Source organism: Drosophila ficusphila, unplaced genomic scaffold (assembly GCF_018152265.1).
Source record: "Drosophila ficusphila isolate 14025-0441.05 unplaced genomic scaffold, ASM1815226v1 contig_198, whole genome shotgun sequence".
NCBI lineage: Eukaryota > Metazoa > Arthropoda > Insecta > Diptera > Drosophilidae > Drosophila > Drosophila ficusphila.
The window spans coordinates 10,880,564-10,904,990 of NW_025064092.1; the positions used below are offsets into that span (position 1 = coordinate 10,880,564).

The 24,427-nt window shown below is 45.1% G+C and overlaps 3 protein-coding genes across 3 annotated transcripts in view; 1 reads left to right on the plus strand and 2 right to left on the minus strand.

The window, feature by feature from the left end:
- The window catches only part of LOC108092969, a 37,308-nt gene that overhangs the window by 8,386 nt on the left and 4,495 nt on the right, over nt 1-24,427 (plus strand). The window contains 3 exon segments of the mRNA XM_017192858.2: nt 23,856-23,912; nt 23,970-24,043; nt 24,045-24,168. Of these exon segments, the coding sequence (XP_017048347.1) occupies nt 23,856-23,912; nt 23,970-24,043; nt 24,045-24,168 (255 nt within the window).
- Nucleotides 6,841-7,753, minus strand: LOC108092971 (protein nullo). The gene is given in 2 exon segments (XM_017192859.2): nt 6,841-7,319; nt 7,321-7,753. Coding segments are annotated over 2 exon segments (654 nt in total). The 5' UTR covers nt 7,561-7,753; the 3' UTR covers nt 6,841-6,905.
- Nucleotides 15,177-16,344, minus strand: LOC108092968. The gene has a single exon (XM_017192857.2). The coding sequence runs from the start codon at nt 16,291-16,293 to the stop codon at nt 15,397-15,399; it is 897 nt and encodes a 298-aa protein (XP_017048346.1). The 5' UTR covers nt 16,294-16,344; the 3' UTR covers nt 15,177-15,396.

Genomic DNA, 24,427 nt, shown 5'->3' on the forward strand with positions numbered 1-24,427 from the left:
TAAGTCGTTAAATAATCGCTGCAAAGGTAAACAAATATTGAGCCATCATCATCAATCAGCTGGCCGTAAACTATTGCCCCTCACTGTGCGAGCGGCCCCATCAATTTCGATTTAGACAAATCCGAAGGTAAACCCAACGCAGAAAGAGTGGGCGGTTGTTTATTTGAGTTATGCATATCAAGTTGAAAGGTAAACATGCGAAATATGCCGACCTCAACCCCGCGGACATCTGCCAAACTGCCGAACTGCCAAACTTGGCCTCTAATTTGCATATTCAAGCAAATTACAAATTACAAATTACAAGGCAGACCGCCGAAGTTTGGGGATATAATTATGAGGGGGCAGCCTTTTATTTACATGCTTCGAAATCAATTTGGCGGCGCAGATAAGCGACCAAACAATAAACAATAAACAATCGCACGAGCACGATAACTTTGGGGGTCAAGGGGCAGTGGGTCAAAGGGTCAAAACGGTGGTTTGGGAGGCGGGTTCATATTAAAGAGGAGGAGGAGGAGGGGAACGGAAAGCGAGACAGACAGACAGACAGACAGTCGGAACCAAAACAAACAATGCCGAAAAAGCCAGACAAAAGAAAGCGGGCAACCACAGCCGACGGATAAGGGATAAAAGATGGCCAACAAAGGTCAGAAACCAAAACTAAGGCCCACAAACCCACAGATCTCCCCCTTTTCCACACATTTCGGAATTTCCCCCTCCACCAGCGGGTTCATCTAAGTTTTCAGGCCGATTTCCAATTCCTTTGTCTACGATTTAATTTACCCTGATTTGAAGTGGGCAAAGCGTCTGGCAATCGGTTAACTTATTGGGCTCTCAATTTTTAATAACGATCCCATACACATTTCTGTTTCCCACAAAATACTGAAATAGCTAAAATAACTAATTAAAGAGCTCATTATACTTTCAACCATTAAAAGGGAAACTAATGGATTTAATTCTAAACTAAAAAACTCAACAGTCTTTTTGCCTAAAAGCTTGCCATCGAAAGTTTTTTGAGGCTGTTGAGTTTTCGACTCGCAAATCGTTTGATAAAGTTTCTGTGGCGAAACTTGAATTCCCAAAAGGTTGCCGAAATGTGTGGCTTTGGAGTGGTTTTATCAATCTTTGCCAGTTTGATTTCTCACTCGTGTAATCACTTTAAGTGACAATTTTCGAAGGACAAGCCGCTTTCGCTGCCTATCAGTAAAACTTTGCGTTCCCGCTCCTTCGAATTTCCCTCAAGGTTCCTTTCAAATCAAAATCACCTTTATTCAAGGTTTTCTCTTTTTAGCCCTTTTCCAGGATTTTTCTTTTTTTTTTCATTGCCCAAATCATGAAATTAAATATGCATATCAGACGGAGTTGGGGAAATTCTGCGATTCGGGCGATGAGAAGCCCTGCAATTGACTTAATATCCTTTGGGCAAACAATCAAAACAAGAGGAAAATTGATGCTGGGCGGAAAATGCGAAAAAAAGGAGGCGGAAAACCGACAAAAAGAGAACGCGGAAAATCGCACCCAGACGCAGAATTGTCGATTTGCAACGCTTTGTTGCACGCATCCATTGAAATTGTTTCCGCTCATTTTCCACAATTGTTTTTTCTCCTTTTGATTTTATGCTTCTGCTGCTGTTTCCCTTGCTCCTCCTTGTCCTCCTTCTGCTCCTTCTGCTCCTTTATCCTCCTTCTTTGGCTCCTTTTTCTTCCTCGTTGCTGCTTGATTTGATGTGTGCAATTATGGCGTCATTTACATTCTTGCCTTCCAAATGGCCAATCCATGACACCCACTCTCCTTTCCAAAATATCCCCAAGTAATTTTTCGCACACTGAGAGTTAAGTCCTTGCAATTCACTTAAGAATGAAATAAATCTTAGTAAAATCTCCTTCCCGTTATTGAGGAAGTAACTAAGTTAAAGTTATTTTTATGTAAGTTTCCCTATGAGTTTTTCTCCCTGTGTTGACTGTTCTTAGTGTTGTTTCAATGCCACTTTGCTCGCTAAGTATGCTACAGACAATTTCTCCGCTTTTCCTGGACCTTGCTTTTCTTTTTGTTTTCTTTATTCTGCGCTCAACTTCTTTGTCTTTTGCGAGGGTATAATTTCACAAAATGGGGGACTATGGGGTCTATATAGAGATGGATGCTGCTAAGTGATGAAAAGAACGGGCTCTTATTGTTGTGAACTTACTCGGAAATAGTGGAGAGTCCGGAGATGGTTACTAAAACAAAAGTTGCTGAAAAATGTGCTCCCCCTCCCGTTTTCTCCTCAATATTTTGGCTTAAAAAGCGCCCGGGTTGCACACTTTTTTTTTGAGATCCTGAGTTGGCGAACATTTTTCGAAGTGAAAGTAAATATGAGAGGCAAACAGAAGCCGGAGAATAAATATATGTGCCGGGAGAATCAAGGTAAATATGCTCAATACAAGGCCCAATGCCGAAACTTGAGAACTTAACAAGTCGAGTTCAGTTGGAGGCAATATGAACGGTATGAACGGTCAATTAAAATCGAAATAAAGGCCATGTTGATTGAAAACAGGGATCGTATGCAGCCAGAGGCAATAATCAAATATATTATATTTAAAAGCCATAGTTAAAGAGAACAATATTTCCTGGAAATGAGAGCCTACAAAGTTAATTAATTTTGTTGTTGAGCTTTAATATGTATTGCATGATAAACATTTTTAATTGGCAAAGAAGAAGACAAATGCGCAGCAAGAATATTTTCAATGATATTTATTATGAAATAATAAAGATAAATACTAGATAAACACAATATATTTTCCAGCAATTACAGTTGCGAATCTGCTAGAGTGAATAAAAACTGAAGAACATCTCGACTGAATTGAACTGCGGGCCAAATCAGGGTAAACGCCAAAATTAAGTGATACTGAAGCGGAAATTAAGGGGAAATTAAGTGAACGTGAAGCGGGCATAAATCAAGCCGCAAAGCGATGGGCGGAAAATGGAAAAGCCCCCTTGAAACTTCATTTTTTCATTGGCTTTTCTTTTCGGTGCTTTGCGCAATTTCCCCGTTCGACGGCGGCGGTGTCTCTTGCTGGCTTTTTAATTGCCACTTACGCGTTCTGGCTTAGGCCGAAAGCCCCGACAAAAGCCCTTGATGCTGTGTCCCGAACACCGAGTCCTGTTTCTCCGCCTAATTTGTATTTTTTTTCTTTTTTGGCAAACGCTTTTTATCCCTTTGTCATTTCGGTTGGGCGGAGAGTGAAGCCTACGCACTGTAGGCTGAGGCGACATAAATTAAACTCAACTAATTGCGTATACGCCGCGTGTGCCTTAAGTGGGCTTTGCCGAGGACAGCGGCAAGGACATCGCCTCAGAGCTCAGTCCATCCACGTTGATCCTGCACCCCCGGCACCCGGCACTCGCTTTTTATTATCCCGAAATTTCCGCGTATCCTTTGGGGGATTTGTAGCCATGATTTAGTAGTGTGCAGTGTCATTAAATTTTAATTAAATGCCCCGAAACGCACATGAAACGGGAACAGGACACTGATGACGCCACACTCAGCCAGCCAGCAGCCTCGTCATTATTATTACCTCGCCGTTTCTCGGCAGCGGCATTATTACTATCATTATCATCATCATTGCCAACATATCCGCCTGAGCGCAGCGACATCAAATGGAATTCGTTTTGTCTCCGAGCCTGTAATAATTTATAACACGATGAACTTGTCCTCCTGCACACACACACACACACACACACACACACAGAGAGAGAAGCGAGCACCCGCAGACAGTCACGCATATGCAAATGAACTGTGTATGTGTGTGTGCGTACTGAAACAGAAATCCTTAAACAAGTTTTTAGGCTCCGGGTACTTTTTTATAATTTCGTTTCAACTCTGGAGCGTATTATAAGTTTCTGGGATTAAGAACACAGCATTTTTCAAAAACAGAAAAAACAGAAATATTGTTGGAGATGTAAATGTATGTTAATGAGGGCTGTTTTTCACATACAACTTGTTTGTAAGTCAGAAATATTTTATTTGGAGTGCAAAAGGGTCAACTTTATTTGTTGGACTTTCCTTGAAAGCCCACTCAACATCAATTAGGCGACCAACCCAGTCATTTTTATCCTTGTAGTTCACCATATAACACCATCATCGTGGTTGTCATCGTCATCGGCGAAGCATGATAATGATAACAATAACAAACAAGAGCAGCGACAACCCTGGTTCGCCGGCGTTCTTGGGTGGGTGGGTTGTGGGTGGCTGGTGTGATATAAAGATTGTTGCCATATTGCTATCATTTGCACACAATCAGCGTCAACGTCAACGGGATGCGAAATGAGGAGAAAAAAAGAAGATTGTAGCGCAGGGAAGTAGCAGCGGGGGTCAAAGGGCAATGGGTTGGCTGGGTTGCTGGGTTGCTGGGTTGGTAGGTAATGCATGCAGAAGGCCCCCAGAAAAACCCCCAGCCACCATCCACAAAAGGAAGCGCGGCATTCGACAGGATGAGTCGAGGATGATGAGGAGATTGCTCGTCGTCGTTCGACGATGTTGCCGACGACCAAATTGCAGATAAAGTATAAATAAATTTAAATAAATAGCGTAAAATCAAATTTCCTAGGCAGAAACAAGAAGGAAGCCTCCAAGTGGCGTGAAAATTTCCATGTGCTTGTCAGAAAATAAGAAAGAGGCACGCCGCTAAATGGCGGCTAAGGAGAATTGACTGGCAATAGAATCATTAGTAAACGAGTGAGCAGAATAGAAAATGCGGAATTTAAATTCAGAATGGAAGGGCTTTTCAATTTATAAAGAAATGTTTGATAACGTTTTCACGTATATTAAATTACCCAAACTTTATTTTACTTTACTTTATTGGAACTCCATCTGGTTTCAATTGGATACGTCTTTCAAACAATTAGTTACTCCAAGGGAATTCCCTTTGACACATTGCTTGACCACAGTTTGCGCGTGGTCTGTGACCGCAACCTTGACTACCGAACTGGCTGGAACCCCCACCCACCACCCACTTCCCCTTTCAGCCCAATCTCTTGTCCAACATTTGCCTATAATTGCCTATTAGTTTTCATTTGTTGATTCGGCTTTGCCTGCACGTGACGGTGGGTTTTGGTTTTGATTTTCGGTTTTGGTTTCGCTTTCGTTTTCGATATTGATATTCGTTTGGTTCTTAGTCTCTGGTATCGATTTGACTGTCTGTTCCATAAGCTAATGGTCAATGGGGAATATTTGTGGGGGTGTCTGAGCCTTCAACGGGGTCACAGTTTGGAACAAATGAACAAAATCGGCAAAAGGCCAACCAACACATGCGTTTGTCGTTAAACCAAAACTACGCTCTCTTCAAGTATAATATAATATTTTCTCAGCTTCTGAAATTCTTTAAATATTTGTTGACATTACGCGTTTGCGTCTCTGAAATCCATTGCACTTTCTAATGCTTTCTAATGCCAGCTTTTGGCCAGAAAGCCAGAGAGCGTTGGCCAAATGTAAGCATTAATATTTGGCTTGCCCGGAATTTCGTTTTATGTCGGTCAAGCCCTCGTTGCTCCCCATTTTCGAGCTCATTCATTTCAATTTCGTTTCAATTCCTTCATGACGGCCATGCTGAATTCTTTTTTTTGTTTGCGGGTTCGTTCAACTTGGCGACGACAGCGCCGCAAATACTTTATGGTGGCATTTGCATTTTTAAGGGGGCAATATTTTGGGGCCACTTCGGTCCCCTCTCTGTCCGGCATTAAATTCTGGAGGAAGGCGAGCAAAATTCGAGAGTGATTGGGTAAAGTGCATTACTCGGAAATCGGAATCGAAAGCGCGCATCATTATTTATCCACCGCAAATTGGCTGAGTGAAGATGAAAGCGAGCTGCCAAAAAATACGAAAAATAATTATTTGTGACGGGTGGCAAACATGGCAAAGCTCACTGAAAGAAATGTTAAAATTTTATGTGATTTCAAATGATTTCAAAATTAGTTATATCCATGGAAATTTTTTATTTTGTGTTTAAAGACTTTTGTTGTTCAAATGAATTTTGATTTATCCATTCCACTTATGTATGCCAAATTCTTTTGGTGAACTTAAAAGCAAATAAGCAGAAAAATCGGGCAAGGCCTCGAAGAGATTCCCTTGGCAGCAGTATTTTCACACCCGCCGCCCCACAATTTTCCCCATCCCCTTTTCCTCTTTCCCCCACAAGTTTCCCCCTCCCCTTTTCGCCCTAAGTACTGGCAAATTTTTCATTTCTGTCTGCCTTTTGTCTGTTTCTGCTGCACTTTGTTGCTTGCGGGCCTTTGTTATGTGTTAGTTGGCAACTGATTAATTGCCTCGCCGCCCAGTGCCCCTGCCACGCCCCTCTTGACCCTGCCCCCGATTTGGTTTCGGGCCGGGAAGAGTGCCAGCTCCGCATTATGCGTTTTGCTCAATAATTTAATTCGCTAAAAATAGTTGGGCGGGCGAAACTCGTGCCGTTGAAAATGATGCCGCCTCTAATTGGCCTGGGGAAAAGTGGAAAAATGAAAATGCGCAAAGCGGGAAAATGTTTGCGGTGGCAATCACAGCACGTTTGCCATTAAAATTGAACCATTTGTGATTTAACCTGTTGGTCTTTCGGCCATAAATGTTTAATTCGTGGCAACGACGGCACTTAGTGAATGCATTTCTTTAGTTCCGCTGAACAGGCTTAAAAAACAAACAGTTTGCTGATGGTAAAAAAAAAAAACCAATTGAAATAAATAAATGAATCGAGAACTACAAAGAAGGATTAAATAGCAGATTTCTTTTTTGCAGGGAAAAGAGTTGTTGTTTGGATTTTCATTTCGAATTTTATTCATGTCTTTGGGCTTACGAGCTATCACAATATTGGCTATACAGAATGGCATATCTGATTTATATATCTTATATATCTATATATCTTGGTTGGTTGGACGACTGGTTACACCTTCACCAGTCGCTCGCTGCGCTGGGCGAAGTGGAAGCCGCCGTAGTACTCCTCCAGGTCGCAGAGGTCCCGCTTCAGCTGGGCGTCGACCTTGGCCTGGGCGGCCTTCTGCCGGGCGGAGGGGCGGCGCACGAGGGCGTGGCTGCGCAGGCTGAGCCGGCGGCGGACATTCTGGCCGCGCACCATGTCGTAGAGCGGCGACTCCGGCAGCTGGGACTCCTCCTCCTGCGGCAGGAGGCACCGGCGGGCGTCCGTGTGGGAGGGGAAGCCGCGGGGCGTGGTCTGTCCGGCGATCGCCTCCGAGATGTCGTGGAGCCGCTCCTGCCGCTGGGCCAAATGCTCGAAGCTGCACTTCCACTGGGCGTAGCGGCGGTCGGCCAGGGTTGCCATGGAGCACTTTTTTGTTGGGCGGCGTCAGCAGGGTGCCGCAGGATCCGAAGGACGAGCAGCGCGGCATGGGTCGCAGGATCTGGCGGGAGCGCTTGCTCAGGCGCTTCTGCTTCCTGGCCGAAATGTTCAGCTTGCGGAGCAGGATCCTTTGCATCTTGGCTACGAAGCCAGGAAGGGAGGCACAGAAGAGGCCAGGACTTGCAGGACTGGTGGAGTCCTCGCTGCTCTTCACCTTTTCGGTCGACTGAGAGCTGCCCATCTCTTCGAAGTTTCGGTTTTACAAAAAATGTGAAAAGTGTAAAGAATCTTATGGTGAATTGGGCACACTTTGAAAGGCCGGTGTGAAGAATCTTAAGGTGAATTGGGCACACTTTGTACGCTTGCTAAGGTCACTCTTCGCAATACTTCTTCTTCTTTTAGGTAATTATTCTGTAATGCGGTGTTAACGGTGTAGCTGCTGTTGGACAACTGATGCTGATTGCCTCCGGGCGGCAGTTATATATACCCAAACCATCACAGGTACCTGGGATCCCTATTAGGGATCGGGTCTTATTCGCTACCCGCGCTACCCACCCATAAAATCCCCTCCCTAAACCCTGACCATAATCCCCTTGTTTGCATAGTTTTATGGGACAACATTTGGCCACGGCTTCGGGGTTTTGCAAGAGTCGCGGATTTTTTTATTGCCCCTGCAATCCTTGCACGTGCAAGGGGGTTTAGCTTGGGCTTGGGCTTGGGTTAAGGGTCAAAATGCTGCCTGCCCGCAACGGCCATTTAATGGCCTGTCATTTGCTGCCGCCTGCTGCTTACAGGCCAGGATGCCAAGGATGGCCAGCATCAGGATGGCCGCCATCCTCCTCGCTGAACGGAGGTTGGACGAGCAAATGGGTGGCTGCAGTTCCGACGGACGAGGAGCCACTTAAGACTCGGCTTTCAACGCAGGGCTAAATTCCTAATGAATTGCAGCGCAGACATAAACGAGACACGAAGCACTGGAAAAATAAAATGATATATAAAATTATATGAACTAATGTGATGTATAGCAGACAAACGAAAAACATTTATAAAGAATCCTTTGACTTGCCAAAGGAGCTAGATGGTTCTGATTTCCCAACATGATTAGGAATTTATTGGAATACGCATTAATTGCTTGCATTTAGGAACGTAGTTTCTCTCTGTGCAGAAAGAATGGGGGCAGGTTCAAGGCTCGGGGTCCATGGCAAGGCATCCTGGCAGAACGCTCGCTTTGTGTGTCAATCAGCCTTTGCATGTCAGCAGAGCCTTCATCAATTCTCCCTCTGTTCTTATCTTTGTGTGTGTGTGTGCGTGTGTGTGCGTGTTTCTGCCAGTGTATAAGTAATTGGGTGGGTAAGGACATAAGCCGCTTTGCCTTCATAATAAGTGGACATATGTACAGTGGGCACTGCGGACAAAGCTCTTCATTCTAATTGATGATGCACGGGGCAAAAAAGGAAAACCGTTGGAGATCCAACCTAACCCAAAGGAAGAAGTCACGAAGTTGTCTGAAATGGTCTGTTTAATGCAGGTTTTCTTTCCCTGGTGGTCAGTGTATTTACAAAACTGAACTTGGATGAAAGCTGTGCATTAAATCCTCTTTCGAGAAGCCTGCTTAGTAGTTAGTATTTCCCATTAATTGGGTTTGTGCTGGCTACCCCTTTGCCCCTGAATTCCCGCTTAGCCTCCACTTAGTTGCAGCTTTCGATACATCTCCTAATTGTATTTAAGTGGAAAGTGTTCGCAGTTTTCCACTGGAAAATACGAGGACGAAGGTCAAAGTGTCTTTATTTTCCCTTTTCCGTTCTTTTGAAAACAAAATGAATTGCCAGCCGAAGCAAAATAAATAGAGACGTTTTTAAAAGGTTTTAACCAATATTAAATGCTGCGAATGTTCAATAAAAATGTGATATTTTGTATACAGATTCTTAAAGAAAATGTTTACTGCCACTTCGCAAATAGATGTTATTATTAATTATTATGAATTAAAAGTGCATTCAAAGGCTGGCTAATATGTAAATCAGTTCCTTGTGCCGCAGAGAGCATTTCAATGTCAGAGGCAGTTAGAATTGAAACCGACGAGGTCAGGGGCTTTTGGGGCTCCCTTTCAGTCGAATTGCAGGGAACAACGGTATGGGGGAACCATCTGGTGGAGCTCCTCTGTCCTCTGTAGAGAACTCCGCTTAATTGCAGCCATTTGTTAAGTGCCGAATGAAGAGGAAAACACATTTTTACTGCAGCCAACCCATTTGTATCTTCGGCTGCAAATTTATTTGCACACTTGAATAACTGAAGCCGCAGTTCGTTTAATTGCGCGCTTTGTGTTTGTGGCTGGCGATTAATTAAATTACGCACTTTTAAATATTTTATTGATTATTGAAGTTTTCAGTGTCAGTGTCAAAGACCAGTGACAAACTGAATTGATATTTTTCAATTAAAACGAGCCATCACAGTTTTCCCCACTCGGGCTATCCACGGCTCACGCAATTCAATTCAATTCTTACCTGGCCGCATTTTGAAAAGGCTTTTACGACCTGACCAACACGTCTGCCTATCATAAAAAGAGACAAAATACAAAAAAAAATAAGTAAATGGAAAAAATGGCAAATGGCGTTAAAATCGTTTTTTTATTTAACCCTTTTCAGGGGCATAAAAAATGCATCTGGGAATATGCGTATTCCCCTAACCCTTTCCGTTCCGTTTGCCCTCGTTCTTTTTTGCCCGACGTGTGTATTCCCCATATGCAAATCAACCCGTTCCCTTTCTCTTTGGCACTGCACATTCCAAAGGACAAAGGCGTTTTGTCCTGCAAACATTTTCCACGAGTGTCACGACGACGCGCGGAGGTGTCATCGAATTCCCCGGGGAAGGAGGAAAATACGTTTGCCGAGGGCCGGGCCAAATAGGAAATGCCAATAAAGGCGGCTCCCCGAGCTGACAAGGCGAATCTCGCCAAAGTTTGGCAATCGAAATTAAGATAAAGCAACGCGTATCGAACTTGAACTTTCTCCTGCTGAAGGTGTTTTTCCTTGAATAAATAAATTACAAATTTTGAACCATTTACATATTTAATAATGTTTAAAGGTGGCAAATGTTTGTCTTGTTTAATCTACTTGCAAACGAAGAAGCAAACCTCTCTGAATTGACTTATCTGGATGCCATTTGGAAGAACTCTCCCCAATTTATTCAGTGTCCCCCAACTTGGCTCCCCAACAGACCACAAAATCAATCTTATTCGATCACCCCGGCCACCTAGTAGATTAGAAAGTTTACACAAGCCGAGTGTAAGCCAAAGTTAATAACACTTATACACTCAATCACACACTCTCTCCAAACACCATCGCCTCGTCCAGTTAACTTTGTCTTCTGTAATTTAGTGGGCCACAGAAAACCATTTGGGATGACCACAAATCTCGGCTGAGCGAAACGCGGAAGGGCACAAAAAAAAGTATAGAGTGAAAAGGATAAGGGCAAGGACATTGTGCGTGAGGGTTAAGGACAAATCAGGCATCAATGGCAATCAATCAATTTGCGGGCAAACAAACAAATTGACCAAAAAGAATGCGAGGCAACCCAAACACACAGTCACTGACAAAAGTTAACAGCATCTAATGTGATTTTGACACACTCCCCGCACGAAAGTTAACGACGACCACTTTTTGACAGTCTTTTGTTTACAGTTTCCCAACCGATATTATCTGAAATCCCCTTCCATCTGCTTTTCTATCTGAATACCCAGTAATTCATTCGGTTTACGGTTTAGTATGGTAAGACTAAAAAATATATATATTTTTTAAGATATAGAAAATATTTTCTTTCCGTTCGTGGTTTCCCTTTATTATCCAAAAAGCTTTCTTCGATAAACTATATTTATTTCAATATTTAATAGGTATTATCTTGTTCGCCTCGCCGATCCCAATTCTTTTCATAATTTAGTTTGTTTAAGCAAAGAAAAAATGGGGAAACGAGAAATGTTTTTGTTTGTTTAACTTGGTTTTCAATTTCGATGGTGGCAACCCTGCTGCCAGCTTCAATCAGGGGAACTATCCATCAGCGAACGATGGCCGTGTCCATTGGCCCCCATCCCCTTGGTTCTCCAGTGGAGTTTCGATGCTGGCACGCATCAAATTGCTGCTCCTGTTCCAAATCCTCCCTTGATTTTCTCTTTCAAAACACACATGATGAAAATCAATAAAAAGAACAGCTCTGTTTGGTTGGTCGAATAGGGACTCACCCTTTTTAATATGTTTCAGGGTATATATTCAGCTCAAATGTAGGCAATGAAAAATGTAAAACCATTTAGTTGGGAGGAACATGTGAATTTTTCCATTACATATGTACTTATGGGCACTCGACAAACAAGGATCTTTAATCCCAATGAATTTCACGAAATCTGATAAATAATAATACGCTTAATTAAGTAATATTTTCGAATGCAATAAATTAAGGAGTGATAATCAACTTTCTATGAATTACTAAAATTTGTAGTATAGATATTCATTTGTAGTATAGATAGGACATCCAAGGTCCTTAACTAAGACTACCCCCAATAGAGAAGGGTATGCTGGAACAAAAAGAGGGGCTCTGAATGTGACAGTCTCACCGAATGGGACGGTCCATAAATTCATCAGCGTCTCTAAATGGCTTAAGTGTGGCTTAGATGGCCGCAGCTGCTGGATGGTTGGATTGCTGGCTGGATGGCATTAAAACCGCAAGATGTCCTAATCCCGCCGATGGATTTGCAAGGGCTTAACCACGCCCACCGCCCCTCTCCACCTCCCACCTCCCCGCGTCGATGGAATCTCTAATCTGGCCACTTGATCTCCGTACGCACTATATTCTATATCTTAGGTATGCGTACACATAGCATACGAGTATCTGCGCAGATCCGCGGTAATCTTCGGCCAAATTTCACACCGCAAAGCACGCGACTTGCGGGGGGAGGGGTAAGTGGTAAGGATTCGCCGATTAGGCAAATCTTCCCTCCGGATTGCGATTCCATGGATTCAATAGACTCAATAGACTCAATGGATTCAATGGACTAGTGACATGCAACGCGAGCAATCCTCAATTGTGGCAGATTGTAATTAGAGCGGACTCGCTGTTCTCAACGGCTTACCGAGGGCCTTAGGATCCCAAATCTGGGCCATCGGATCGGCCAAAGGACCTTCCAAAGGACCTTCCTTCCAACCACTTGAGTTTGCTCCTGTTCAGCCTCGCGCCTTTGTTTTTTCCGGACCACTTTGCTTTGTCCGCCACTCGAGGCTCAAGTGTCGCGTTGGAGTCAGCCAAACACTTGCGGCTGTCAAACGGCACCAAAGTCCTCTGGCTTCCTCGGCACCTCGTCCTCGGCCGCGTCCTTATCCTTATCCTTTTCCTAGGACACACGGCGAGAAAATACCACCGCAGTCGCTTAAGAAACTCTTGGGATTCGTGAAACTTTCAGCTGAAAACTGTTAATAGTGTGCTTATAATATAATAGCTTATACGCATTCGAAAAGAAACGCTCTTTAATTTATCATCCTTTATTGGCTCACTGACCTGACAAAACTTCTTTGCAGAAAGTTGCTCGGGAAAATGTTGTTTATACTTGGAAAATACTTTGCAGATATGGAGCTAATAGTGCCTTGTTTTTCTTGGTGTGCTGGTCGAGCGGCCTTTGAATTATGTATGCGGCTTGTCCGGCCCTGAATAGTTTGATTTAACCGGGGCTATTTTGCGCTTTTTCCCACTTGCTTGCCTGCTAACAGTTTGACACTTTAAAGTTTGTCCCGAGAGTTGGGAAGTTCGGGAGGGGAATCGGCAGGAATTGTGCCAGTTTGCAGGGTCAATGTCAGCTTGCATATTTCATGGGCTGACTTCGAGGGGGACTAGGGTTAGGTCAGGTTGGATTGGATCCGATTTAATGTCTGGAAAAGGATCCCGGAAGTGACTGGCAAATAACCGGCTTTAAACGGCCGCTCCATAATATTTATAAATACGGAGTTTTAATTTCTTTCTGTCTTTACAATTTACTAAACTTTTAGCTGGCAGTGCTAAGTCATAATATACTTCATAGCTGGGCGAATATAATACCTCTTCCAATTTTCCACACATTAGAACGTCGCTCCATCTTTATTTGATTTCTTTGCAGTTTCTTTGCGCATAAATTCCCTATAAAATAGCGCCATTTACTATTTATTATTCCGCCAGATGGACGGAGCGAAGGAAATGGGTCGAGAGGGAGAGCCCCTGGGGAAAGGTTTTCCCATTTTTTTTTTGGCTCCGCTTGTTCTTTATGGCAGCCAAGAGGCCAAACAGAAAAAAACTTAATAATTCTACATCATTTTTATGTGCTGCTCATGAAAGTCAGGAAATGAAAAAGAACATTTCTGGCTCTTGAACGCGGCTTTAATGTTTAACCCTGCCCTTTGCCTTTGCCTTCGACCAGCTCGATTTTCCGTCGTCCTGGGAAAAAGTTTCGGGGAGTGGGGAAAAGTTTCGCAACAGTCAACACGGCACTTGTTGGCCCACTATTTTCACCTCGCAATTAAGTGCAACACTGCGGCGCTTCTGTCTTCCGTCTCTTTCCTTTGCCACTCCCACCCCACTCCTTGGGTCGCCGAGGTTGAAGTGCAGTCTGGTGGGGGTCGCAGTCATTGATTGATTGAATGATGGACTGATTGCTGGAACAATTGAGAGTCCGCACCAATTATGGCAACTCACCGATGCAAACTAAACAACTTGGGCCACACACAGAGCACCGAGCAGTCTGTCTCTTTCGTCCGCCCCGCTGCGCAGTGGTGCCATCTCCCTCTTTTGCCAATGGTCCAAGGAGCGGGAAAAATGTCAGCGAAACGCGGGGACTTCAGGTGCGACGAAGGGGGAAGGGGGAAGGGGGAAGGGGAGCACTTAAGTGGCCACCCGGACACTTGACGAGCGACTAAAATCGATACTGCCAACCGATACCCTGTAAGCGAGGCGAGGTAATCAGATTTCGAGCTCTAGTTGCTAGATAAAAGGAGGGAAAAAATATAATTTATGTCCTTTAAAAAAGTAGAGTCCTCTGGAACCCCTTTAACAATTAGTTGATTAATTGTTTAATATTTTATTCATTGTTTGCAATGGCTTGTTAAAGGCGGCCGTGCACACATTAAATTCCCAGCAACATACAGCGAAATGAATCAATTTTCCCGCCGTCCTGCCACACTAATTAAATATGCAAACATTCAAATAGAGCCAGCGCCGCAATCCACAATCCACAATCCATATTCCATATTTTTGCTTATCTCTGGCTTCGATTCGTTTTTCCATTTCCATTTCGATTGGCTTTTGCTGGGCTGCACTAATTAATGCACATTTATCCGCGTAATTACGCGCAGCAGGCTACTAATTCTTTCCCGGGTTTTGAATGGGGAATGAGGCCTCAATCCGCCGGCTTTCTGCCATCCTGCGGACAGCCTCTTTGTTTGGTTTGGTTTTGTGGTGGCCGTTGAATTTCGAATTTCCAAAGCCCAATTAAAACATTTGTGGCAATCAGTTAATGGCCTGGTCGAAAACGGAGAGGGGGTTGCATTTGAGGAGAATATTTTGCGGACTCTGGCGATCTATTAGCAACCACGTTTCTTCTTTTTGAAAACCATGAGTTCTTTTTTTGTATTAAAATCTTTCCTGGCTGGAAAAATTGCCTAATTAAAGTAAAATCATTACTTGGCGAGAACGTTTTTCGGTTCACAAGGCAATTCCCAACACTGGCGACCTTTGACCCGCAGCTAATTACAAAAATTGAAAAGGCAATAGTTCGATTGTTTGTACAATATAATTACGATCATAATTTGATTATCCAACCATGTACACATCGTTGGTTGTCCTCTCCTTAACTCTAAGTTGTATGAAATACAGTGCAAAAAAAAAGGGTTTAGTATTGTTAAACCGTACACACGATTGACCATTGCTGGGCAATGGAATCGCTGAGGGTGGAATGATTGTTCGATTGCCCAACTGTTTGACAGCTGGCACACCTGTTGCCAGTGCTTGCGGGGATTACAATTCCCGGGCCACTTCGAACCAGGCGGAGTCGGCGGGATTGGGTTCGGGACTCTCACAGGTCCGTGGATATGGTGTGCGTGTGCCCGGCCAGCAGCTGGTAGGTGGTGTACAGCGGCTCCTCCAGCGGCTGCTCCTCCTCCTCCTCCGCGCAGTCCACCTTGAACCGCTTGGCCGCGCTCTCCATCTCCTCGAGATCGCTGAAGCCCGGGAAGCCGGTGGTGGGGCAGAAGTGGCCGGCGATCGCCTCCGGGATGTGGGTCACGTTGTGCAGCATGTGCGCGGGCGTCGACTGGAGGTAGTTGCGCCACTTCTGGTAGGAGGAGGCCGGCATCTGACCGCCGGCTCTCCGCTGGCTGATCGGCGAGGAGGTCTTGGGCATGATGCACTGCGTCCGCTGCATCATGTACATCTCCCACTGCAGGTTGCCCGCCGTCTGGTCGGACTGCACGGAGTGGCGGGACTGCTCGCTCCTGCTCATGTCCTGGGTGCGCATCAGGACCTCCTGCTCCTGCTCCTTCTGCATCTCCATCTCCTCGTCGAACTCCTGGCGACTCTTGCGCGGCGAGGAGTCGGCACTGCTGCAGGTGTAGTAGCCGCAGGACCTCTCCAGTTGCGGCTGTTCGGCGAAGTCGTCGCAGATCGGCTGGCTGGAGCGGCTCCAGATGCTGCGACTGGAGTTCTTCGAGGAGTTGCAAGCGGAGGAGGAGGAGGAGCTGCTGCCCACTCCGCTGCTGTTCCGGCTGCTGTACAAGCGCTTCAGGGAGCGTCTATCGGATGAGGATCCTCCGGCGGCCACGTAGATGCTGCTGTTCAGGCTCAGCTCCTTGAGCTTCAAGCTGCTCGCACAACAACCCATGGTTCTCTTTTGGTTTTTGGTTTTCGTAATGTGAATTATGGAGTGGAATGCTCTTCGGCTGACGGTTCGTCGTCGACTGTTTGGTGTGGTCATAAACCCGCGGGCTTAAATACGGCCAGCAGGTAGCTCCTGTGAGTTGGCCAGCAGTTCCAGGAACGCGCATCAGCTACCTGATTACTCGTATTCCTAGCGGCCTAATCCGCGAGCGGGATTTCATGAAAACACGCCGTGCGTTTATGGCCCGGCAATTTGGCCAAAAACACGAGGCGGTGGGAGTACCTGCGATCCTGCGATTCTACGATCCTGCGAGCAGGACGACCTTGATTCGAGCAGCACTTTCTTTCTGGCCAACGAGTTAAGGACGATCTCTGAGCTGCCAGAGCTGCCTGCTCCCTACTCCAAGGTATTCTATGCTTGCAATGCTTTCCCGGCCACAACCACAACCCTTTTCGTTGGCAACCATCTATAAAGCAACCATCGTAGAGCCATGATTTATGGAGGAAGACGCATCGCTGATGTACCACCGACTCTCGGGCATTCGTTGGCTGGCCTTGGGCCATTGTTTTTGGCCAGATCCGACGGCCCTACCTTGGTCAATTGTTGTGTAAACGCCGTGGCGCAGTCCTCGGAACGCCGTTGACGCCGGCCACAAGTCTCGAATCAGCGGGACAGGAAGAGGACCTTTTCGTCCCGAATCAAAAAGAATTCAGCCAAACCACGCAGCTGCACCGACTGCGATCTATTTCGCACGAAACTCCTCAATGGAACAACTCTCCCATTCTTGGATGGCCATCCACCTCAAGGCCAGGTGAAACCGAAACCCAAACAGAAACAGAAACTGAAACAGAAACCCACATTGAAATCGAAATCGAGAGCATCCAGATGCTAATGAAAAGCGACATTGGGAAAATGGAGAGTGCAAATGGAAATTGGCAAATGATTTCGCGCTTGATTTGCACTCAATGAGGCTGTGAGGCGATGGCCATCGCAGTTGCATTCCAAATGGGGCACTAATGCTGATGAAATGTGTATGACAAGTGCAACCGAGAATGTATCTTCGCACCTCATTGAAAAATCCTACCAGTCGTCACTAGATTTGAATACCATAAAGAAGTTGCTTTGAGGGTTTAACAACTTTTGAAGGAACATCGTATGGATTCCTCTGTACTCTTTGGTTGCTATTTACAAATACCTATGTACCTATATACCTATATATACTTCCTATATCTACTTGCTTTTGGCTTGGCATGCATAAAATCATGTATAGTATGTATGATTAGAATTATTTATATTTTTTTCCGGGGACTTAGCCCTCCCATTTGCCCACCCAACTTCGAGTCAGAGTTGTACCCAGATAGCATATCTGCTTTTTGAACTCGGCCCCTATAAATTATCCCGAAACGGAGGGCAACTGCAGTGGCACGTGATATGTGCCATTTGTGGCATGAGTTCTGGGTTCTCCTTTCGGCTAACTTGGCTTTTGTTCCCGACCAACTGGCCAACTGGCAAACTGGCAAGCTGGCCAACCTCAGGCCTCATTTGACTATCGCACATTTCTTGTTTGCTGTTTCGGTTGCTTGTTGCATTTTCACACGCAATTGACGAAATTCCCGCATTTTTCGGCTGGGAAAACGCGCGCCGGAATTTCCACGCTGCTTTCCCTTGTTTTCCTTCACGGAGTTTCCCCTGCCGTTCCGAACCGTTTGCTCTCGCTCTCGCTCGGCTTCCCTAGCGAATTTCCATCCGTAACCGTATCTGCATCCAAAATCTGCATCCGCATCCGCATTCGCATCCGCATTTGCATCCAGTCGGCAGTCACGTAACTCCGGCATTTGTTGGCTGCACGTGACGGGTCTCCGTTTCAGGGTCCGACGAGCAAACATGGCGGATGCGGATGCGGAAGCGGAAGTCGAGGAGCTCCAAGTGACCCTGGGACTCTACTGAGAGGAAATTCTCCTGAAAGGAATTCCAGGGAGCAAGCGTTGCTACACCACCCTAAGATTTCAATTCAAGTGAATTGGTTTTTGAAAGCCTATAAACACAAATCACAACCAAAAAGATGAAGTGAAATGTAATGCTTAGGTATTTCAATAAGTTATTTGTAACTTCAGTCTCCTGCAACATCTTCCCCCATCTATAATTGAATTGTCAGACTGATGGCCATGATGCTGTTCGAGTGTAGGCCTTGTGGCCACTCCCATCCCTTGGAGTCAGTCGAGTGTGCAAATGACTTCCAAAGGACAGGTTCAGTAGCAAGGAAATGTATCCTTCGATCGAGTGGAAGTGCGAGTCTGACGAGTGGAGAGGCAAACTAGCATCGAGCACGTATGAGGAATGACCCTCGACAATTTGGCTAAGTAAGATGCAAAGCTATCTCAGGACTTCCTCGTTGCTTTGCATACGAAATTTACTCAAGTAACTTGCACCACTTACCACTACTCGTGATGTGTTTTCTTAGGGGCTGCACTCCCTGTGCAAACATGCTCCTTACAAAGTTCCATGCCACGGCATCTTCTTGGGGCGAGAACCACAAGTGTAATGCTGGCAGCAACTCACACATTTCACCTTGATTAAATAACAAAACTTGAGCAAACTTTGGGGCACTTCGGTTCTTAAATAACCATCGAGCCGGGAGGACTTTTCTTATGCAACGAAGGGCACCAATCGAATATGCAGTGTGCCAACCTTAGCGTCTTATTGGGGATTCCAGACTTGCAACATTGTGATTGTGGCAGGAATCAAAGCAAATTGTTGGGGCAATCCAGAGCCGAAAGTCCAGTGAAATCCAGTTCGGTCGAGTCCAGCTGACTGGCCATCAAGTTCGATGGCTGAATGGCTGCCTGGCTGCATGGATGCATGGATGCATGGCTGATGGCTGAATGCAGGGGATTCCGCACGAAGCCCCAAGGAAATGGCCACGAAATTGAAATGCCATTGCCACAAAGATTTCAAAGAGCGAAAGCTGAACGAACTGCGGGGCAAAATCAGAAGAGACGTGCCGGGACCCAAAATCATTGCAGTGGAACCCAAGCCGAGAGCGATGCGGAAATAAAATAACAATGCTGCACCGAACGAAACCGATTTCAAACTTACTTTACTATATAGCCATTGATATGGTAAAAGTGCGCTTCGGGGATCCGTTTGTTCTGGTGAAAATTCTAAGCATTGGCTTGACCTGTTACGGCAAACAAAAACGGCGGACCTGCAATAAAATCCAGCCAACTTGGCCCCGATTTTTTCTGGCGTACTCAGTTGAATGCTGTTGAATGCAACAACTTTCGGCACAAGTGCAAGCGAAGCAATTGTCTTGGATTCCGTGTCCGTGGATATTTTTTATTGAGCCAGCTGGCTGGCCGGAGAGGCGGGAATCGGGGAAAGGGAAGGCTAAGAGGGCCAACAATGGCAGGAACATGACCGTTTCCAGGACAGGACGCTCGCGGTCGCAGGACATCTGTGATCAGGAGCATCAATGCGTTTCTATTTACCATATTCAGATTTTCCCTTCCCTCCCTTTTTTTTTTGTTTGTTTGTGACAAAAAACAAAGGCCACTATAAAATATACAAAAAGTGAACGGCCAGAGGGCAGAGGGAGGGAGGATGGGAGGGATGCGAGGTTGGATGGATGGGATGCCATGACGCATCTTGTTTACGAAACGCATCTTCCCTCCGTCGGCGGCGGCAACTCCTTGGCCATTTCCCTGGCAATAAAGCCATAAAGCGGACCGCGTGCTGAGGCCCAGATCGGGCAGGTAGATATAGATATAGACATCGAATGTGTATGTAAATACGTATGCCCATCGCGACCTCCCCAGGACACTCGTCGACCCTTAGCCTCGATGATGATTATGATTGCTGCGATGGCAGCGACAGCGCACTTGTTGATCCGCGACAGGGTCAAGTAAGCTGGCAATCGCTGGGCGCTCGGAAAGGCCCGCCGGAGTGCCATCCGGCGTCCTGGTCGGTATTTCCGCATCCTGTGGGAATTTCGCGATGCACTGAGCCGGGGGAAACACACCGAGGACGAGGACGAGGACGGCACTCCATCCACTGATGGCGATCCACATGTGTTCCGCAAATGGGCGAGGCTACTTAGGCTCTAATTTCGCGGCATTCAGCCAGTCAGTCGAGTCACCTGATGCCATCGCAGCTGGATCCTGGATTTGCCCAGGGCCATTTAGCCATCCCACCAGGTGCTCGCGAGTCCTTGACCGCCGGACAAGTCGGCAAGTACAAGTGGAAAGTCGAGAGTCGAGAGTGAAGGTGAATCCGGAAAACAATCTCAAAATCTCGCAGGAGTACAGTTGATGTTTTCTTTTTCGAGTTTATTATTTTTCAGCTTTATCTGTACTTAAGTGCAGTCAGTTTAAGGATGACTATATGCTACACTTTATGGGCTTGTAAATGATATATGAAACACGCTCCACTCCACACTCATTTAAGTACAGTTGTGCTCAAATGCTGTATCCAAAAGTGCCATCAACAATTAAGCATTCTCCACTTATCTGCCACGCCCCCTCATCCTGGGACTCGTTTTACGATGGCCACTCTACGTGCCCATCTCAGTTTTTGGGTCAGCTTTAAAGTGATTTTGATGGAGGAATGTGGAGGAGAAGACTAAGTGCTTAAAGCCCAATTCAGACTGGCCATATTCTGTACATCCTTCTCATTAAAGCCAGACCCACATTATTTCCCTATCGCCTTTTGTTGACTATGTCCTTGGGAAATACTAAACAGGCTTTGGTACGAAATAATAGTTACATTCCTTAGTAAAATGGACTTGCTTTAAATCAAAAAAGAATCTGTTAATATAGTTTATTTAATAATTTGAAGGGTCACCAAACAGCTTTGCTAATTTTTGATTTTATTAAAACTCAAATTTCTATGCGAAAATCGGAAAAGCTCAAAACAGTTCCTGCTTGTTTTTTTGTAATTAATGTAGGTGATACCGCAGGATCGACTTCTTTCCCCTTTTTTTTACAGTGAGTTGTTCCCATATTGGTTGGTTCCTCCGAAGCCTTAGCACGCGTCACATTAAACAGAGTCGAATTCAGTTGAGTTTTTGCCATATAGGTAAGCGGCTTTTCTCCGCACACCTGCCACTCCCCCTTTTCCCCGTCCAGTGCCCCTTTGATTTTGGGTTCCTGGGAACTCGGAAAATCGGAAAATCGAAAACTCGGGAACTCGGGAACTCGCAACGTGAGGCAGACATCTCTTGCCGCCCGTAATCGTAGAAAATCAATAGCATTCCCCCACTGATAATTGTGTTTGTGTTATGACTGTCGCGCATTCTCGCCTCCTGTTTCTCTCGGTGTGTTCGGTGTGCCATTGTGTCTGTCTGTGTCTGTGTGCTTTCTTATAAATTATTGAACGGCTTATGGAGTTTTTGCTCCGCTCGATGTTTATTTACATTTGTAATCCTGTTTTTTGTGCCACTTATCACAAAGTTTACTGGGGAAAGAAACTTTGGCTGATTTGGTTGCGTTTGCATTTAGCAAAGCCCACGAGCTGTTGATGCGACTCATGTCGAGATAAATAATATTCGCCAATATTCCCCAAGTAGATTTCGCCACAAGCTGTTAAACCTGACAGCAGCTGCAAGCAAGCAAGTCATTTAATATATATGGGAGATAGTAAATAAAGGCTCTCTGACTAGCTGTTATCTGCTTTAAATAAATGCAAAATGTTGGGTGACATTTAAACAAAAGAATGTGTTTAATATGTTTCGATTTATTGTATATAGTAGTATTCAGATTATATTTATTTATATCTGCTTATTTGTCACCCACATGCAAATCTATTTTTTAAAAACAGTGATAATTTAATTAAATTCGTTCTCAGGCTGGCTTTCACTTCAGAGTGCCTAAGTTTATGCTAATAGTGTTCCTCCTCCTTGAAGGCGGTTCCATATTTAATTGGTGCCAGACACATTTCTCATCTCCCTAACCGAAACCCCAGTTGTTGAGTCACAAATTGCGTAAAATGTTTTTGTTAATTGCCAACCGAGTCCTTGCTCGTCCTTCTTCCATTCTTAACTATATACGAACTCAGGTTCTTTGTTTTCCCGGCTACTGATTATTAAAATTGCATTCGCAGTTGTTGTTGTGGGTTGTTTGCTTGCTCTAACGAGCATTTAATGGCAAATTCCGAGCTGGTGACACACACACACACACACACAGGAAAAGGCTGAGATAAGCGGGGAGAAAATCGAGAGAAAATCAGGGAAACTGGGCGAAGGAAGGAAAGGGAAATTCGGATTGGGCTTACCTGCAGCGATTTCCCTTCCGGTTTTGCACTTTTCACCCTTTTTCCCTCGCTCTCTCCGCCTAATTTGATTTTTATTACACTTTTCCCAGTTCATTATAATGCCTGCTTGCTGGCCTTATCGTTCGCTTTTCATTCATAAATTACGGGGAAATTCAGCAGATAGTAAGGTTGTTTTTTTCCCCGCACTCTTCGCCGGAAAATCCCCCGCTTTTACGACACACATCCTTTGTACTGATCCCTGTGGGAATTGCGTATAATTTGCGCATGTTAATTAGCTCATTTCGGGCATAGATTTGGGCCCATCGTCGAACACATGTAATTAAGCAAATTAGGCAAATGAAGCAACTAAATAAATAGTTCTAGGGTGGACCAGATTCTATATTTAAAGGGGGTGGCAGCTGGTTGCTAAATGCTTTCAAGGTCGCTTGCCAAACGGGCAGACTGGCTCCCTTTTTGGACACCTTGCACTGGCAAAAATACTGGGGTACCATTCGAAGAACAAAAGTTACAAATACAGAAAAATATTTATATTTAATTAAACATTGTTTATGTAAAGCACTCTTTTGTCTGACTGTATTTTTGGGGATTTTGAGAAGGGTTTTGGGAGGAAGGGCTTCGAGTACGTTGAGTGCCCCACCTGTTCGAAGGCTTAGTGATGGTCTCTGCGGTTCTTGTGGCTGGTTTTGGGTTTCATTTGAACCCAGGCCCTTCTCGCTTCTCATTTATCATCGATGTACCCCGAAACAGACGCATCTGCGCCAAGGCCTTTCGCCTTTTGGGCCAACTTTTAATGCAGTAAATAACGACAGAAAGTTAGTTCGTCTGGGGTGCGAGTGGGAGCCCTTGGCTGGCTGGCTGGCTTTGAATTCCCCTTCCCCCCAAGAAGCCACCACCCACATTTGCATATGCTCGAGTGAGAAATGCAGTCGCAGCACTTTGCTGAAACTTTGGTGAAGCATCCAGCGACGTCAGCGTCTGGAAAACTTCATCCTTGACACCCCAACACGTAGGGAACCCCCCAACCCTTTCGTTTGGTTCTCTTGAGCAATCATCTGGGGATAAGCATGGCCATATACGATCCTTTAAGTGCTCCGTGATTGCATAATGGAGGGAGTTTCCAAGTGCAGGACTTGTCAAAATTCCTCGGCCAACAAATCTGTTTGCAGAGTGTTTATCGCACTTCCGTTCGGTCACTTTTCCTCGATAATTTTCCTCGGGAAAATGCTTTCCGAGCTGCCACTTGCCACAAACTAGAGTTGACTTTGAAATGCCTCCCGCTTGAATCAACTTAATTTATGGGTTTCTTTGAAGCTTGTGGAATCTGAAACGATTTTAAATAAAAAGTTATTTTATGTATAATATAGTTTTCTATATTGTTAAATTCATTTTAGTTGTGCGTCTGGAGGTTTTAGCCGAGGAAGTCACTACTGCAGCCAGTCTTTCGGAAGGTGAGTTCCCATCGGAGAAGCACTATATGGCTTACTATATCTTTTCAAACCCCACAGAATGGGGCTCTGGTTGGCGGGGAACCAACTTCCTCGTGGAGGTCGAGCAGACCGCTCCCATTTCGCCGCTCTCCCTCCTCCTCGGCGTCCTCGAATGCCAGCGAGGATTATGTCGGGGAGCTGGGGAGCCAGGAGGTGGACGAAGGATTCACAACAGGTGCCACAACAGGAGCCTCCAATGCCACCGCCGTGGAAACAGGTAGGTCCCAGCAAATTAAATCCTGTCTTCATGTTTTTATTGAAGCCCAAAGACAGGATATATATCAATTTAAAGCTTCGTTGCTAGGCGAAATACAAAAGTGTACCTGCCAGGAGTTTTTAGTATTTTTTAAGTGCAGGAAAAGTTTCAGCTGTAAAAGCAAACTCCAAACTTTAATTGGGGAGTTGAAAAATTGTTGGGAAAAAAACCACATTGAAAACACATAAAACCACATTTCTGAAATATTTTATGTGTTTTA

Coding starts and splice junctions, on each gene's coding strand:
- LOC108092968 (XM_017192857.2), bottom strand. CDS start 16,293: ATGACCACACCAAACAGTCGACGACGAACCGTCAGCCGAAGAGCATTC.